Here is a 17,916-nt window from a genome sequence, read left to right on the forward strand (position 1 = left end):
AAATAAACTGTTATTCTTTCTTTCACGGACAGAAAGTTCTTTGAATATTAAATTTTAGTGTAAGCTAAAAGTAATTAAGATTAGTTTTAATAATTCTACAGGCTTATATGATTTCTTTTTATCAGAATTTGTGAGAAATTTATTTTGATGTTCTAACCACGTTCAACAGAGCTCAATAATTACTTTTATTCAATAAGTTATTGCAGTTACTTAGAATAAGCTTTGTTGAACCCGAAGTTTGGAAGAGCATGAAGAGACGCATCCGTTGGTGTGTTAAAATACTACTTAGCTATGCAACAGAAAAAAATAATCAGAATATTCAAACTGATAAATATATGAAATTTTCTTATTTGAAAATAAATGAATGCCCACTGGCTGTGGCCGGCGATTTCAATAATTTGTAATTTGGCTTTCTTGGCTTAGTTCGCCAAAATAGTTTGCATCGTGAACACCTTATAGTTTAAAGACTTGTCCCAATAGATTTCTGCCAGGACAAGACTACAAAGATAAATAATGAGGATTTTGTGGATTTCTCTACTCTTTTTCCTGATAGAATGTGAAGGGAAACCCAAAAAGCACTCCAAAGATATCCTAAATGATGTAGACTTTAGCTTTGAAGAGCTGGTAAGATTTATTGGCCAAAAGCCAGTTAAGTTCTAGGCTTAGGCTATAAATTATGGTAAATTTTTGGCAGTTCAATTTATTGACTTACAAATATAGTAAACACACTGCTCAATACCTTTTGTATGCTCTTTTGAATTATAACAATCATTTTTGTTGGAAATGAAATTATACCCCCACCCCTATATATACCAATTCAGGGTATGTATTTGCACATTAGGGGAGGGTAAAGTTGAAACTTGCCTCTCATTTGCTTCAGAAATAAACTTTACCCCCAATCACCTAAAGTGCAAATAGGCCTAGGAAAACCTACCCTGAATTGGCAAAGGCATCAAGTAGTATAATTACTTTATTTATAAGTCAATAATACAAACTGCCAAAAATTTACCAAATTGTGGACTGCAAAGTTTTGAATTGCAAAATTCAGTGCTATTTTTGTCAACAGTATTCAAAAAACTTGAAATGGTACAAAAACTTTTTTATATTTGAGTTGCCTAATAAATGAGGTTTGAATTGTTATAAATCAGTATTTTTAGAATAGGCTATGCTACTCTTGAACAACTTATTTATAAACTAGTTATATGTTTTTAACCACTTTTCAATAACTTAACTAGTGTTGAGTTCTTTTGTATTTGCCCGATATTAGAGTATGCGTGCCCTGTATGGGATCCACAGGTTCAGAACACTGCCTATATGAGCGAAGTACTCGAATCAGTCCAGAAAAGAGCAGTGAAGGCTATACTGTCTGCTCAGTACACCGATTACGAATCAGCACTGTCTCAACTAAATTTGCCGTCACTCCACGATCGCCATTTTCAACTTATCTGTAAATTTGGCCAGTTTCTTCTGACAAGTGTTGAACACAGATATATATTACCCCCAATGCTGACAAAAAAAGTAACTACAAGATCAAAAGCAACAAAGCTAGCCCAGCCCAAGTGTTGCACTAATCGCTTCAGCAATTCGTCTGTGCCTTTTTATGTTTCTGTCTACAATAAGTGACATGTGTATTAATTTTTTTGTGTCTTTGTTTACTTTGTAAATAATAGCACAATTTAGTTGGGATTTAAACCCTGACTATGAAAGCTTTTATGTTAATAAATGATTCTGATTCTTTTAGATACAACTTATATAGTGACATTATTATTGATTAGTGAAAAATTCACCTATTATTGATAGTGACAAAATCAAGAATCAATAAATGTATGGAAAATATACAATAGCATATAGGCTATGTATTTAGGCAAGGTTAGAAAGGATTTGCAACAGAAATGCATGTTATATTTGGATTCAGGATAAAATTCTGATTATAGAGATATGTTTGTTTCCTGGCTATCTGAATAAAAGTTTACCTATTAGGCTATATTTCTAATGCATTCCACCCACCAGCATATCCAGGGGGGGCCTGCCCCCCCCCCCCCCCCAAAAAAAAACAAACTTTCTGGTGCCCTCTTTCTCTGTTTTTTTTTCACTCTTTTTTAAGAATAAATTTGTCAATTTGGTTGATTATTGGCACCTTTATCACTTTGCCCCCCTCCCCCAAGATTTTACTCTAGATCTGCCCCTGATTCCACAGCATATCATTCTTATGTTTCTGGTTTTCATTTTGTCACAGTTGATTCTATTTATGGTTACAGAGGTTGAATTTTTGATTGTGTGAATTTTTGATTCTCTCCTTTTGATTGTGTGGCATGGGTTTTGTAACAATAATTACTTGAGGCCTTGTTACTCCCCAATCACTTCCAGCATACAAAAGGGGTATTAGATGTCACATTCTAATGGCCACATGTGAGCAGTATGTGTAACTGCAGTCTTAGAGTAGAACAAGGAAGAGGTGAGCTTATAGTCCATCAGTCATGCAGGACCATATCTGCTCTCAATGTTCAGTTTGAAAAACATGGTCACACCATTTCTAAAATTTATCAATTGGTTCTTAGGCCTAGAATATGACATTTATGTAATTTGTTCAATTGCATACAAAAGGGACTATTCTTGGAACCAGGACTGTGTCCAGGATTTTTTTTTCAGGGTGGGTGTTACAAAAGGATTTTTTTTTTGGGGGGGGGAGGGGGCTACAACAAAATAAAAAAGTGCATCAAAAATTTGTTCATATTATATTATTTATTTATTTTAAACAAAATGGAGTAAGCCCTAGGCTTGTCTTGAATATATATTCATTTTTGTTAGGTTTTTACAAGTCAGACAAACATTTTTTTTTTTGGGGGGGGGGGTTCAAATCTCCTAGCCCCCCTGGATATAGCCTTGCTTGAAACTACAACATTTCTGGATTACTTTTCTGGGCAATAGAAATTCAAATAAGGCTTACCATTTTTGCTTTTCTGATGTTTTTCACTGATAAACTTTTTCATTTGGAATCAATAATTTGCAGAAATGGGGTCATATCCCAGAAATATCTTTTGAATGCTCTTGATGAAAATACCTAATATCATTTGAAAATTCTTTTATAAAAAAGAAACAATTCTACTTAATTTAGGACCCTTGTACTGGGTGGCTGCACATGTGGGATTTTTGAGACATGTTTATTTTTAATGTTTTGACCTTAATTTTTAAAATGTTCACCTTGTAATTATGACATGATGCCATGTTTGGATGTAATAGGCTCAAACACAAAAAGGGCATAGACAGGTTTAGTTGCCCTCCAATTGCTTTCTGGTTTTAAAAGGGGCAACAAAACTGGCAATTTCCATCCAAATGAGATCCATGCCAAAAATTTGCAGCCACTGATTCAATGCACTTACCCATGGTTTAAGAAATGAAATATGTATCTGTGACACCAGAAAAATGAAGCTATGCATTTGTACAGCTATGGGCTTGACAAATCTGTTAGGGGTTCTTTGGCATGAGGAATTTTGATGGTGTTTTGTCCAGATCTGATGAAGGTATGCTCTGTTTCCCAAAGTTAAACTGAATAAGCAGTTAATCATTTGGAAATCAGCATAAAATGTAGATTCTTTATTATTTACTGTAAAACCACCATACAAGGGACACTTTTTTGTGTTTTTTGTTAATTTCTCATCAACTGTTCATTGTAGAACACTGAAATTATACCATTGGATATATCTCAGTGAGAGGAAAACTAGTGCAGAATCCGCAATTTTTTTATCATATATTTATTTTCTATTATTATTTTTTTAGGAGGTATTCCTTGACTTGGCCCAGTTTCCAATCTAGGGACAGTAACTTGGATCACATTGTTAGACCTTGTTTTTGCTGTTTAAATTATCAAGGGACACTAAATAGGTTCTAAAAAAAAGATTTATTTTCATTTACAAGCACTATATGGCACTATTGCTTATAGACTACACTTTTAGACCCCGAGTTTCTTCCAAAGCAACTTAAAAAACAAATAAGTCAAAAGTGGTGAATCACATATATTATATCTTAAGCGCTGTGAATCACATAAATTATCTAAGGCACTGAGCTAGTTAGTTGGCAAACTTCCAATATCTTGGAACTTCAGAGCCCCTCTACGAGTCAATTCTGGAGGCTGGAGAAATCTTATAATGTCAGACTTTCTCAACTTGGCCTTGTCCTCCTTTGCTGGGAATGCAAGGTAAGGCGAGGTGGTCTTCCTTACAAATTCAGCCATGACTTTCCCATGCTTCACTTCAATTACTCTCCCAATGTAAAGCTTCTGTTCTTCCAAGTGTCCCTGTGGTCCTGAAAGCTCACTTTAAGCCATGATCCAATAGTCAATTTGGTGTCTCTTTCCTGTTTTTCTCTGTCAACTTCTGGTTCTGTGCCCAAGTCAGGAGAACTTGAGCTTTGCGAGTTCAAGTTCAGCACTGGTGCTGCTGTCTTTGTTAAAATAGGCCACTAAGTTGTCATCACTTTCTTTGCTTGAAGTGCTTGCCTTTATAACTTTGTTTCTGATTTGTGCCAAGCTTATTTGGCTGATTTTCTGACCATGCAAACCAGTTTTCTTTTTTTTTTTTAGGATTAGCCATTTTCTTCTCTTTGGCAGAACGTGACTGTGTGTTAGGTTGAAGATCGACTGGTTTGTCTACCAGCATTGAGCACTCAGAATCTGATTCTTCAGATGACTGTTCCCTGGTTGTGCCAGTATCCCTTGACATCCTTTGACACTCCAACATGCAGGCACTGTTAGCCTTTTTTTCTGCCTTGGCCTGCTGTGTTGTTGTTTCCATCTGCCAAACCCAAGGGCTCCTCAGAACCAAACCTGATTTCTCTGAGATAAGAAACAAAACTGTCTTGAAGTTCACCACAGTTTTTGTCAGTTGGGTCACCAGGTGGCAGACGAGCAAGCACTATTTCTGGCTTAAACAGATAGATCCTGCACTTTTCAAAACTAGCTCTGAGGTTTGCTGGAGCATTTGCTTCAATTGACCTGAGAAGAGTGTTCAGAAGCTTTGGAAATTGGGTTTTTTCAATGGTACTTAAATTTCTTCCTGTTCCCATCTTCCACTTGTCTAGAATTTCTCTCCACTTCCATTTGCAAGGAACAAAAAATGCAACATCAAGTGGCTCTAGAAGATGAGTTGCATTTGTTACAAGGAACTTGAAGAGAATGTTGTTTTCATCACATAATCTGACTACTTCTGGGGACAGGTGGGATGAGAGATTGTTACCTACTTTTTTCCCAGAGCCGACAACAGTAGGGCAAAATAATCTTTTTGAAGTACTCTTCAAAAGTGAAGCCGTCAAACCAACCAGACTTTGTTCTGTTGTGCCTTGTACCAGTCAGGCCGCCGATGGTCCAACCATCATAAAAATGGATTGCCCTGTAGCACACATAGGGAGGCAGCACTCTACTACTTGCTGTATCTGTCATCATTAGCAAAACACTTGCTTTTGAGGAGTTCATAATCTTTTCTGGATGCTTTGTGCTGCGTTTCACAATCACTTTTTTCTTCCCTGGCTCATCAGTCAGATTTGTCTCATTATAGTTTATGATATTTTGAGGAGGAATTCCTTCTGTGTCTTTTGTATATTCCTAAAAAAAATCCCTAACCAAAGCATGATTCACTTTTGCTCTAGGTCTTTTTATGTTTGAGGCCATTCTCTCTGATAGTCTGCCAATGTTTCTTTCTAGAAATTTTTTCGCCCACCGCATGCAAGGAATATTGTCCTTGAGTCTGCCAGATGATCTCCCTTGGCGATCTAGGTGATACTTCACAAAACACCACAAGTCAAAAGCTGTCATGGGATAGCCCTTCTGTCCACAAGTTACCAAGCTTTTCACAAGTTCTTCCTCTTGAAACTCGTCAATCTTGGGAGGTCTTCCCATCTTTAAGATTTTATGGACCCTTTTTTCTTGCACTATGATGTCTATAGAGGACACTTTTTGGGATGCCAAATTTATCACTAACTTCTCTATAAGAAGTTCTGTTGTCAACAGCGGCTAGAGCACGTTATAGGACTTTCTTGTCCACCTGCTTTCTTCTTACGCAAATGCCCCTTTTTTGAGCACTTTACAACCTGAAAAATACAGATTTTAGTAAAAAAAAAAAAAAAAAAAAAAAAATTAGAAACTAAACCTTTTCCTTTGAAAATTGGTGACTGTCATCCTTGACAATATAGCTATAGGCTACGTCTAGCTAGCTTTCAGCTCTGCTTTGCTTGTCCAGTTGTAGCATCAGACAGCACTTCCAGACCTAAAAAATAATTCAAAATTACTCACTCTTGCTTTTTTTTTAACATGAAAAATCACTAAATTAAACAAAATTTGGCACAATTCTATGTAAAAACGAATAGACTTGCTGACAGTAATTTTAGTTTTGCAGTATCCTTAAAACTTCTCCAGATATCTTGGCCTAAGTATCTTTCCTGGAAAAATGTCCCTAGATTGGGCTGCATCCCTTGTTAGGTGGTTTTACAGTACATGATGTTTCCAAACTTACCTTTTTTATAGTGTAAGCTTCTATTGGTACAAGTTACTCTTTACTTATAGTATGTTTCCACAAACTGATACTACAAAGTAAAACAACAACAGCAATAAACAAAACCACAATCAATATAAGGGACAAAGAATAAAAAATAGGACAAGATCTACCTTGACTCTGTCACAGACTGAGACAGGTAGCAGAATGGGCTTGCCACAAGAAGTACATGTTAAATCTTTAATTTCCATTGATCCTTTTTCCTGAAGAGATAAGAAAACCTATAGGCATATGTAAAAAAAAAAAAAAAACACGGGAGAATAAAAGTAGTCTATAGACACACTAGCATCCTAAAGTTGGATCAACTTTAAGTAGTAGAGGCTCAGCCATATTTGATGCAAATATTCTTAATACAGTCACTAACAGTGAAGGAGCAGGTAGCAGAAAGAGAAGTCACAAATACAGTGCCCAACCACCTGATCTCTATTTTGGGTTGAAGAACTGTTTAATCCAGCAGAAGAGGTTGATCAGGCTTGATAATAAAATATTCATATTTTGACTGCCTAATGAGTGACCAATATGATTGAATAATGCTCACAGAAAGTCATTTCTCTTTTCAAACTATTTTGCATTCAATTAACTAAAAGGATTAACATAAAAATAATTTCATAAAAATAATTAACATAAATTAACATAAAAATAAGAAGGTGTTAAATTAGTGCATAAAAATGCACTTTTATTTGGTTTTCAACCTCTACTTTTGGTTAGTGCCTACATGATATCTGGATTCTTTTTTGATAAAACCCTCTCTTAAAAAAAAAGATTTTTATCCTAATTTTTTTCGTAATGCTGTATTATTTTGTTGCTTGAAGTATTTTTTTGCATCAATCCCCTACAAACTATAGTTTTGCCTTTGTTAATTTTTATTTTATCTAACGTTTGGGCTTCAACCTTCTGTTCATTTAGTAGACACTCTAGGTACGAGGTCGTATTTCTTAGTAAATTCCCTAGAATGAAGCTATTCAAAAGATGATTTTAGCCAGAAATATTTATCTGATTTCAAGAAGAAAAATCCTACCTGTTTCTTTTGAAATTGCTGACTTCTTCTTGCTAATTATTTTTAAATCAACTTATTTCTTTTTGGCCTACTACCAGAAGTCAGCCAGTGGCCAACTTCTGGCCTACTACCAGATGCAGGTCTGGCCTACAATAAGAACCCTAGGTCTCAGTGTCTAAATTTTAGTTAAATGATACATAATCTTCATTTTTTTCTTATGTTTTTAATGAAACCTGAATAGCCATTTTTGTTTTGATTTTGAAGGTCTCTTTTTTTGGGGGTATTTTGCTTTGACTTTTTCCTATTTACTGACTTTTGTATGTGTTGTGTTTTTGGCACTTTATTTAATTTTGGTTTGGTTTGGTAAACTTCTATTTTAAAAAAAGGATGAGTCCAATTGAAATATAAATGTCAATGTATAGTTTGGGCCAAATTAAGCTTGCTGGCAAAATTTAGAGTTCCGATCTCTTTAGTTACTGAAATTTAGATGACTTCTAATAAATTCTAATAATCATCATTCCACCAAAGTTTTTTAAAATAAGATAGCAGTGTAATACTGCAAAAACATTTATATGGGGCCATACTTAAAGCTGAGTCAAATCATGCTGCAGGCCAGACAAAACTTGAGGATACAATTTATAAACTCACATTGCAATACAAGCTTAAGTGACTTTCTATAAGCTAGGCTCTTATTATTCCACAAAGATACTTTTGAAACAATTAAATCACGATACTTTAAAAGATATGCCAATATTAAAATTCTTCTTTTGTTGTAATGCCAGCCAGTAGCAGTATAATCATTTGTTTTGTGGTCTGTGTCAAAGCTGAATCATTGGAAGTGGCAAAAAATGCTTTTCTTCTTTTATTGGTCTAATCTTGAGATAAAGGGGGGCTTTTTAATAAAGGGGGCTTTAATAATTATGATAATGAAATATCATGATTTTCCAAGCTGTCTTTTTTAGTCTTAAAAATTAAAATTTTTGTCCGGTTAGTGAACAGTTATTTTATTGATGATCATGACAATTCATGACTATTGTAAGACAATATTTTGAGTTTTTCTTTGTGGTGCAAAGTATTTTTTTAGTTTTTAGCATATTTTGAGGCTAAGCCTGTTCCAGATTCTTAATATTTGTAGTTAGATTTTAAGATAAAGCTTTTTTTAATTTACTTCTACATTTTTAAAATCTTTTTTAGTACAAAATGTGACAAAACCCGTCTTTGTATTCTTTATTTTTGTTTTTATTATATTATGTTGTTGAATTTGGTCACTTTTAAGCTCTGAAAGACAAGCCGTCAAAACATGAGTAAAATAGTTTAATAATAATGTGTCAGTTTGTATGGATCTACAGGTCTGTGTTACCACCTTGGTAACTTTTTTGTCTGTTAACATTCAATATCTTCTGAATTGATTTGAGTAAGTGAATTCTTTGCATTGTAGATCTTCAATCATATGTAAAATAATATGCCTGATCCAAATAATGACATAGCTGATAGACATTAACCCAGTTTATAATCAGTCAGAACAGACATTTTAATCAGATTCAATAGTCAATATACAATTTGTTCATTTATTTTGATCTCTAGGTCCCTACCCCTGGCTTGGGAAATTTTCTATTTGTCTGTAATTACTCCATGTCTGCTGAATTGATTTGAATAAGTTGTTTAGAAATGGTGGGTGGGGGGCACAGGAGTATATTTTAGCATACATTTTCTTTAGAGTAATTTTATTTTTAAAAACATTTTCAAATAAAAAGAGTAAATAATTTTGGATCCAAAATGAAACAAAACTCAGCCAACGTTAAACGGCCAAGATTCTTGGCAAAAAGGGGTCAATCTATTTAATATATAACATGTTTAATTATTATGAACTATTATACATTTAATCTTAATTAATTATGTCCAAAACCTAGAGTAAAAGAAAATCGTTCTCAAACCGAAATTATGGAAAGATTGATTTTTTCTCAAAATTATAACAGGTGTACCTTTGTATTTATGCAATTTCCTAATCACATTTTGATTTTGTAATTGCCATGTAAAATACACCTCTTTCATAACAGTTTAATTCTCCCCCTCTACCTGAAATCTCTTATATCTTCATACTACTACTACTACTAACAACTCACCGCAGCACCAAGCCGCCTGAGGCCAACACAGCTACGCACGATCCTCCTCCACCCCAATCTATTCAAAGCCTCCCTTTTTACGCCCGCCCATGAAGTTCCCATTTCCTTTAAATCTTTCTTTTTGACGTCCTCCAACCCCAACCGTGGAGAACCTCCTTTTTGATTAGCACAAGACGGTTGACTAAAAAGAACATACTTCGGCAATATGCCATCTATCATATGCTCAACTTCCCCTAGCCACTACATTCTTTTTTTTAATATAGCCTTACAGTGGTACTGAACCACACTTATCGTATAACCTATTATTTCAAGTACGGTCAGTCAGCCGAATTTTTAAAAATATATTTTAAAATTTTTTTAAAATATATCTTCATATATTTTAAAAATTGCAGAATAGCAAAGAAAAACTAATTAAATCTAACATTTCAGGTGTCAAATTGACCCTTTTTTCAATGTTCAAATTCTACTGAATAAAATGAAAAGGATAAAATAAAATTGTCTATCCATAGATAATTTCGGAGACCACACTGTCTTTCCATGACGATAAAATAAAAGTTCAAAATAGGGATAAAATCCTTTTTAATAGATAGTGTATAATAAATTTCAAAAAAGTACCAGATATTTCGGTCACATATACAGTGACCGTCATCAGTAGTAAAAATTTACAAAAAAACTGTTTTTTACCAGGGTAAAGGTACCGATGATTCTACAGTTTTTGTAAAAAACCAGTTTTTCTACTCTAGAAGTCTTAATTTAAAGACTTTCGGTTTGAAAAGGGTTTCAGTATGTAGGAAAAACATCTAGGAATCTAACTGTTTGATGAGAAGTTTGAAGTTTTTTCTGGAAAGAGTACAAAACTCCAATTTTCCGAAATTAGAGCATTTTCACCTACAAATTCGACACAACAAAAAAGTTACCTGTTTTCGACGCAAGTCGGAACCCAATTCGACACCCGTATTGGGAGTCGAACCGAGGATTTGACAGTTTTTGTAAAAAACCAGTTTTTCTACTCTAGAAGTCTTAATTTAAAGACTTTCGGTATGAAAAGGGTTTCAGTATGTAGGAAAAACATCTAGGAATCTAGCTGTTTGATGAGAAGTTTGAACTTTTGTCTGGAAAGGGTACTAAACTCCAATTTTCCGAAATTAGAGCATTTTCACCTACAAATTCGACACAACAAAAAAGTTACCTGTTTTTGATGCAAGTCGGAACCCAATTTGACACCCATCTAAATACTTCGGGAATACTTATGGGTGGAACCTGATGTATTTGACATGTATATTCTTGTTTCTTTATTTTTCTTCAACTTCATTTAATATATAAAAGTATAAAACACTGTTCAAAAAGTAGAAGTAATAAAACTAACAAAATCGTTTCTAGTATGTAGTATTTGGTATAACAAAATCGGTACAAAAAATTTTCATATACATTATTAAATACAAATAGTATTTAGTATAACAAATTTAGTATAACAAAATTGTTTCACTAGCATTTCGGAAGGGATAGGGTCTAGGAAAACGGGAGTGGATTTCAAGAAATTTAAGAAGTTTATTTGATTTAGTGGATTTTATTTTCTTATGCAGATTCTTAGTTTCGTCCCAAACATAGGCCTACACGTCATTTCGTATAAGATTTTGTATTCGATAAAATTTGTATTTTTTATTCGGATGAAGGATAAATAAGGTTATAATCTAAAAAAATCTGGGGGGTGGGGCAAAACGAGGTCTTGGGGGGTCAACTGCACCCCCTTCCCAGCCCCATAGCAATATACGCCCCTGCAGGGTATGTGGCCAAGCGGCAGTTTCTCAGATGATGGAAAAATCCAGTGTCTGTAAGTAAAACTTCAAAGTTTAAAAAAAAACTTTGTTTAAATGTTATTTCATCTGAAATAGGCTATTATTAGAAATAATAATCATCAAAATCTCTCGTTGCGCAGAAAGCACCCGTAAATTCGACAGCTATGGTGCCTATGGTTTCGTCAATGGATCCTTGAATTTCGACACCTATTATTTCTCATCTGTTTTACATGTTCAGTGAAGTTTCGACAAAGTCACCTATATTTCGACAGGGCCTGTTGATGTCTGTCCAAAATTTCGACAAGGTTACTACGAGATATTCACCAAAGAAATAAATCTCTCGATAGAAGCTAATATTTGTACTTGAATGCAGCTGAAGGAACATTTTTAGTCTACCTGGAATTCCACTACATTGAACAAGAATTTTTGACACTTGGAACCTAGTTTTGACAATGCAATTTCCGTCGCCATTTTCATTTAATTTTATCAAGAAAAAGCTAATGTGGCTAAATCTCAAAGAAGATCAGATGTATCTCGACACATTGGCGCTTATTCCAACTTTGTCTTGCAATAAATAACCAAGTAATGACAGTTTGAACATTACATACCTGAAAAATTGTCGGGAGCTCCTTTTGTATTAAAAACAGGAAACTGACCGAATTGAACGTTATTTTCTTATCTGGATGTACCGGATATAGTTTCCGCGTTTCGCACCGTGGAAATATAACGACGGATCCAAGAGATGGCGCTCTAAGTCACGGCTAAGCAGAGCTATCCCGTTTTGAAGGAAAATTTCGACAGTGGTTCCGAAATTGCACTGTCGAATCATCGGTGACTTTACCCTACTGATGACGGTCACTGTATATGTGACCGAAATATCTGGTATTTATTGTGAAATTTATTATAAACTGTCTATTAAAAAGGATTTTATCCCTATTTTGAACTTTTATTTTAATTGTTTGTCCCAAAAGAATCTTATCAAATAGTTTGTGATAACAAACTGCAAGTAAGGAGTGACTTGGGCTAATATTCACCAGAATTAAAAAACAGAGATTAGATGACAATTGACGCATTAACAGAATTGGCTTTTTATTTTGATTCTAAATATATAAAATTCATATACTTTTGACATTACCCACCAAAAGCTAGAAATCTGAGAAAGTATCCTTGATTTTTGAAAAAAGAGGAAAGCACCCCCTAAAAAGCAAGCTTCAATCTATAAAATTTGGAATTTTGTTGTTTTTTCTCAGAACTGATTGTAAAAGAAAGTGATTTTAACAAAAGTTGCTTTATCAGATTCATAATGTCAGAAAACACTACAATAAAGGTTTCAAGCTCCAATCTACAAAATGTGGAATTTCGCATTTTTTTTCCCATGGATGATTGTATCAAACCAAAAGTCCTAGAAAATTGTGAGTGAGCTCATTCAAAGATAAATTAAAAGCTCCTAAGTAACCATGAAGATTGTACCACGGGAAGGTGTTGTTTTCTGCCATTTTATGACAACAAACTATGACTTTAAGAATAATTTATTTTTAATAATTTATTTTAATTTATTTTATACAAAAATCGATAATTGTGGAGTATAAAGAAAAAAGTAGATAATACACTACATACATGAGTACATGAAGCTTAGAAGATTAAGATGCCCTAAGAAGATCAATTTGCAATCAGTTTAAAATTCTGAGAAACTAATCGATTCAAAAGTATAAAAAACTACATTTTATACTTCCTAGTTGGGAAGCATAGTTGGAGAAAACGCGAGGTTTTAAATGGTAATATTTCTTGTTTTTCTATTTATATAAAATATTTCAATGTATTTAAACATATGTATATTATGTATTTATCAATCAGAGAATCCTGTTGAAGAGGTTGCAATGGCCTCAGCAATGTAGAAGATCAAAAGCCACATAGAATTTCCATCCATATTCTAGCACTCCAGCAATGATACCACTCTTTGTCCACCCAGAATTCTGCAGTAGAAATATTAATAAGGACTCAATAAATTAAAATGCTATCTATTGCAAATTTTTACAATTACTGAAAAAGTACTTCTACTACTACTCATACTAACAACTCACTGCAGCACCAAGTCGCCTGAGGCTAAGACAGCTACGCACGCTCCTCCTCCAACCCAATCTATTCAAAACCTCCCTCTTTACATCCTCCCAAGAAGTTCCCATTTCCTTTAAATCTTTCCCCACAACACCCTCCCACCCCTTTCAGGGACAACCCAAATGAATGTCTAGAAACATTTAGAAATTAAATTAGAAAAAACTAGATTTATCAACTGAAAGGACAAAGGAGGGAGCAGCTTTTCAACCTAAACCTGAAATTAGAAATTATTCTTTACATGAGGTTAAGGAGGAAGGAGGCTGTCTCCTCCTTAACCTCTTGCTCTTTACTATGAAGTCTGACTTTTGCCCAAATTCCTTAATAACATTTACTGAAATGCAAGGGTCAATGAATTAGAAAAAAGAAGGTTTTCCAAAGTGTAAAAAGCTTTAGCTTAATGAACGAGAAGGAATATAGAGAATAATTTATGTTCGTCTTAAGTTTTGAACCTTACTTTTAGTTGAAAAAACTTTTTTATTTGTTTAATTATATTTCATGAAATAGTATAATTTTATGAACACATTATTTTTGTTAACACATCACTCTTTGTCTAGTTTTTGGTGGGGTAGCAAAGCTTAGAGATAAAGATTTTTTGAAAGGTAATGAAAAAATATGTCAATTAAAGAACAATTAAATGAAAAAAGGAAAATAATTACAAAAATACACAAAACAATAGCCTAATGAAAAATAAGATAGGAACTCCTAGTATTCATTTCTATTGAGCAATGCTGAAGTGTTGGACAGACATATTGAAGAATATCAGTATTTTTGAACTTGGTTATCAAATCCCAATATATTTAGCACCTTCAGACTCTCAATTGTCGAAATTACAGTCAAAGTGGTTTGTTCATAGTAAAGCAGTGAAACTAAGATTAAGAATATCATCAAGAATTTCTAGTGCTGGGCGTCATTGAAAAAGGCTGCAAGTATTGAATGTTACTGAGAAATATTGATATTTTAATTTTATTTTGAATACCAAAAATCAATATATTTGACAGCATTTTACATCATAACTATAAAAAATTAATGCTTTCTCAAAGTAAACAATTATGTCAATGCAATCACTCCTGGTGAATAATAATAATAATAATAATGATCAAAGGCAGAAAGATCAAAAATTTGTTCTGGGGAAAGATATAATATTAAACATTTCTTATTACAGAACTGACTTTCAGAACTGACTCATGGGTACTCAGGCACGCTCAATTTGACGGTATATTTTTATTGGGATTGCCCCTTTTCTAAATTGTTTTCCTTCTTTTTCTATAATTATATGAACTTTCTAATGTAGGCTACTTAGGCTAACTTGGGATGTTTAACTGCAAACTCAAAACAAATACATACTTGGAATAAAGCTGATTTTTTTATTTAATGTAAACATTATTTAGTTTCTTATGCTTTCATTATTGACGAGGATCGCTATATACTTGTCATTCAACTATGAAGAACTCAGTTTTGTATACTCCTATCAAGTCATATAAAAAAATGTTTGGGGAAAACTGGAAAGGGGGCATTCAGCCATAAATTAGAACCCATATTACCCCTATTAAGGGTCAAAACCTACTGGCAGACAACCAACACACATCTTTTCCAACACATTCCACATCCTACTCTGCTCTCTTTCGTTTGGTTTCCTCATAATTACTATATAATCCCCAATTTAGTACTATATAGGCTAGTACTGGCAAGCAGCCAACCATGGGCCAACACACGTTTTTTCCATGGTTTTCTTCTACTGTGCTCTATTTTCTTTGGTTTCCTCATAATTACTATATAGTCCCCGATTTCCAGGGGTGAAGGCATTGCCCCTCCCCTCATGGAGGCACCCATGTTTATAGAGTAATCCATCTTTTATACAGTCATCAGATATATTGTCAATCAGTTCAGAATGTAATCCAATAGTTTGTGTGCCAGTTTGTCACTCCATACTCGCAATTAATTGCAATTTGCAATTTGCTCCATACTTGCAATTAATTTGAATACTTTAATTCGTTATTTCTTAGATCTTCAATCAGGAATTTTTAATCCTATCTTACAATTGCTCCATAGTGTGAAAACTTAAATATAAAACTGGTCAGTTAGCTATGAAGCCTGATGTCAAACAGTTCATGGTAGTGAAGTGTAAGTAAGGAGCAACCCGGCTCAATATTAACAAAAACTCTAAAAAACAGAATTTCGCTACTGATAGATATATCGAAAGAATTGACTCATTGTGCTGATTTTAAATATAGAAGTTTCATTAATTTAATTGTTTTACCCATCAAAGGTTACAAGCTTGGAACATTTGCCTAATTTTCGAATAAAGGGAGAAACACCCCCTAAAAGTTAAAGAATCTTAATGAAAATCACACCATCAGATTCAACGTATCGAAGAACCCTGCTGTAGAGGTTTCAAGCTCCTATCTACAAAAATCCGGGTTTTTGTATTTTCTGCCAGAAGAAAGATCACGAATGCATGTCTATTTTTTTTTTCAGGGGTGGTCGTATCGACCCAGTGGTCCTAGAATATCGAGACAGGGCTCATTCGAACGGAAACTAACAGTTCTAGTGCCTTTTTTAAGTGGCCTAAAAGATTGAAAGGCAACTAGGCCCCCTCCAACGCCCCTTTTTTCTCACGATCTTCCAATTAAAATTTTGAGATAGTCATTTTGTTCAGCATAGTTGAAAGGCCTCTGGGGAAAGGTCTTTAAGTTACAAAATTTGCCCATTGTTTACATGTAGTATTTGTTATTGGGAAGTATCAATAAATTTGTTGGGTGGAGGGGCTAGTTTCCACGGGAGGGAAGTTTTACTGGGGATGAATTTTTCAGGAGAAATTTTACACTGGAGAATTTGCCAAAATTCCTGTGTGAAATTCTTCATATGACCTGCTTTCTCTTTGCCGACTCAATTTTACGCGTGGAGGTGTTGAGTTTAATCGCCCGGGGTAAAATTTCACCAGGATTGAATTGTCTAGAGGATATCCATGGGGAGGAGGGATTTTTCCGCTGAGATGGAGCCAGATTTCCTGGCATTATTTAAAAAACAATCATAAATTAAATTAGAAAAAAGAAGTTTTTTTAAAATGAAAGTAAGGAGCAACATTAAAACTTAAATCGGAACAGAAATTATTATATATATGAGGGAGGAGTCCCCTCCTCAACACCTTGCTCTTTACGCTAAAGTTTGAATTTTGTCCCAATTATGTAAGAACGATTCCCGGAACACAAGATTTGTTTAATTAGAACAGAGAGAAGCTTTTTTTAAGTACTAAAAAAGTTTAGTGAGAAGAGCGAGGTGTTGAGGAGGGGGCAACCCTTCTCATATATGTAATAATTTCTGTTCGTTTTAAGTTTTAACGTTGCTCCTTATGTTCAGTTGAAAAAACTTTTTATTTAATTTAATAACGTTAAAGAAAAGGGGAAAGGAACTAGCTAGTCAATCCATTTGAGGTAGGAAATACTTTGCGATTTTTTTATTTTACTTTCAAATTAGTTTAATTATTTTTAAGTACCTGGACATCAAAATAAAATCATTGTTTGTACCTTGGATTCATCTATGGTCTATTTGTACCTGAAAACCAATATTTCTACGATTTTTCTTTTACTGCTGCTGCTAAGAACTCACTGTAACACCAAGCCACCCAAGGCCAACACAGCTGCGCATGCGTTCTCCTCCATCCCAATCTATTTAAAGCTTCCCTCTTTACACCCTCACAAGAAGGTCAAATTTACTTTAAATCCTTTCTTACGACCTCTTCCCGCCCCATTCAGGGATGACCTTTTTTTCTTTTGACCCTAGATGAATGGTCAAAAAGATGATCTTTTGTAATCTGTCACCCTTCATCTGTAAAAGATGTCCCAGTCATCTCAACCTTTCTCTCATTATAGACCTAGAAATTGGGATAGAACCGCATTTTATGTCCAGCCTACTGTTTGAAATCTGGTCATTCAAACGGGTACGGTTCTTTTTTCTTGTTCAAGATTGTGAAGTTTTGTAGGGCTGTGTCACATTATTGTCAGTGTTGCCATTTTGAACTGTGAAAATAAATAGGTGAAACTAATTTGTTAAATCAACAGCCTGATTTCGTCCTTAAAAATTCAAATATGATATATTTGTTGATTCCTAAAGACAACAACTCATTCAAAGGAAAGTTACATCTCCTTCAATTTTCAGTTTTTTTTTGCGGATTTTTCACCCAAATTTTTTGGTTTAAATTTGGTGTCTCCTACGAAACTGCACAACTGCATATGGAGGCCTTTTTAGTATATATATATATATATATATATATATATATATATATATATATATATATATATATATATATATATATATATATATATATATATATATATATATATATA

At 33.9% G+C, this 17,916-nt stretch overlaps 1 protein-coding gene across 1 annotated transcript in view; it reads left to right on the top strand.

The window, feature by feature from the left end:
* Nucleotides 1-468: 468 nt before the first annotated feature.
* Cow (Proteoglycan Cow) overlaps nt 469-17,916 on the top strand; it is a 110,866-nt gene continuing 93,418 nt past the window's right edge. The window contains exon 1 of the mRNA XM_089098756.1: nt 469-624. Within this exon, the coding sequence (XP_088954882.1) occupies nt 514-624 (111 nt within the window). The 5' untranslated portion in view covers nt 469-513. The remainder of the gene's footprint in view (nt 625-17,916) is intronic.

Source organism: Artemia sp. Qi Xiang Cuo, chromosome 13 (genome assembly GCF_049724085.1).
Source record: "Artemia sp. Qi Xiang Cuo chromosome 13, ASM4972408v1, whole genome shotgun sequence".
In the NCBI taxonomy this organism is placed as follows: Eukaryota; Metazoa; Arthropoda; class Branchiopoda; order Anostraca; family Artemiidae; genus Artemia; species Artemia sp. Qi Xiang Cuo.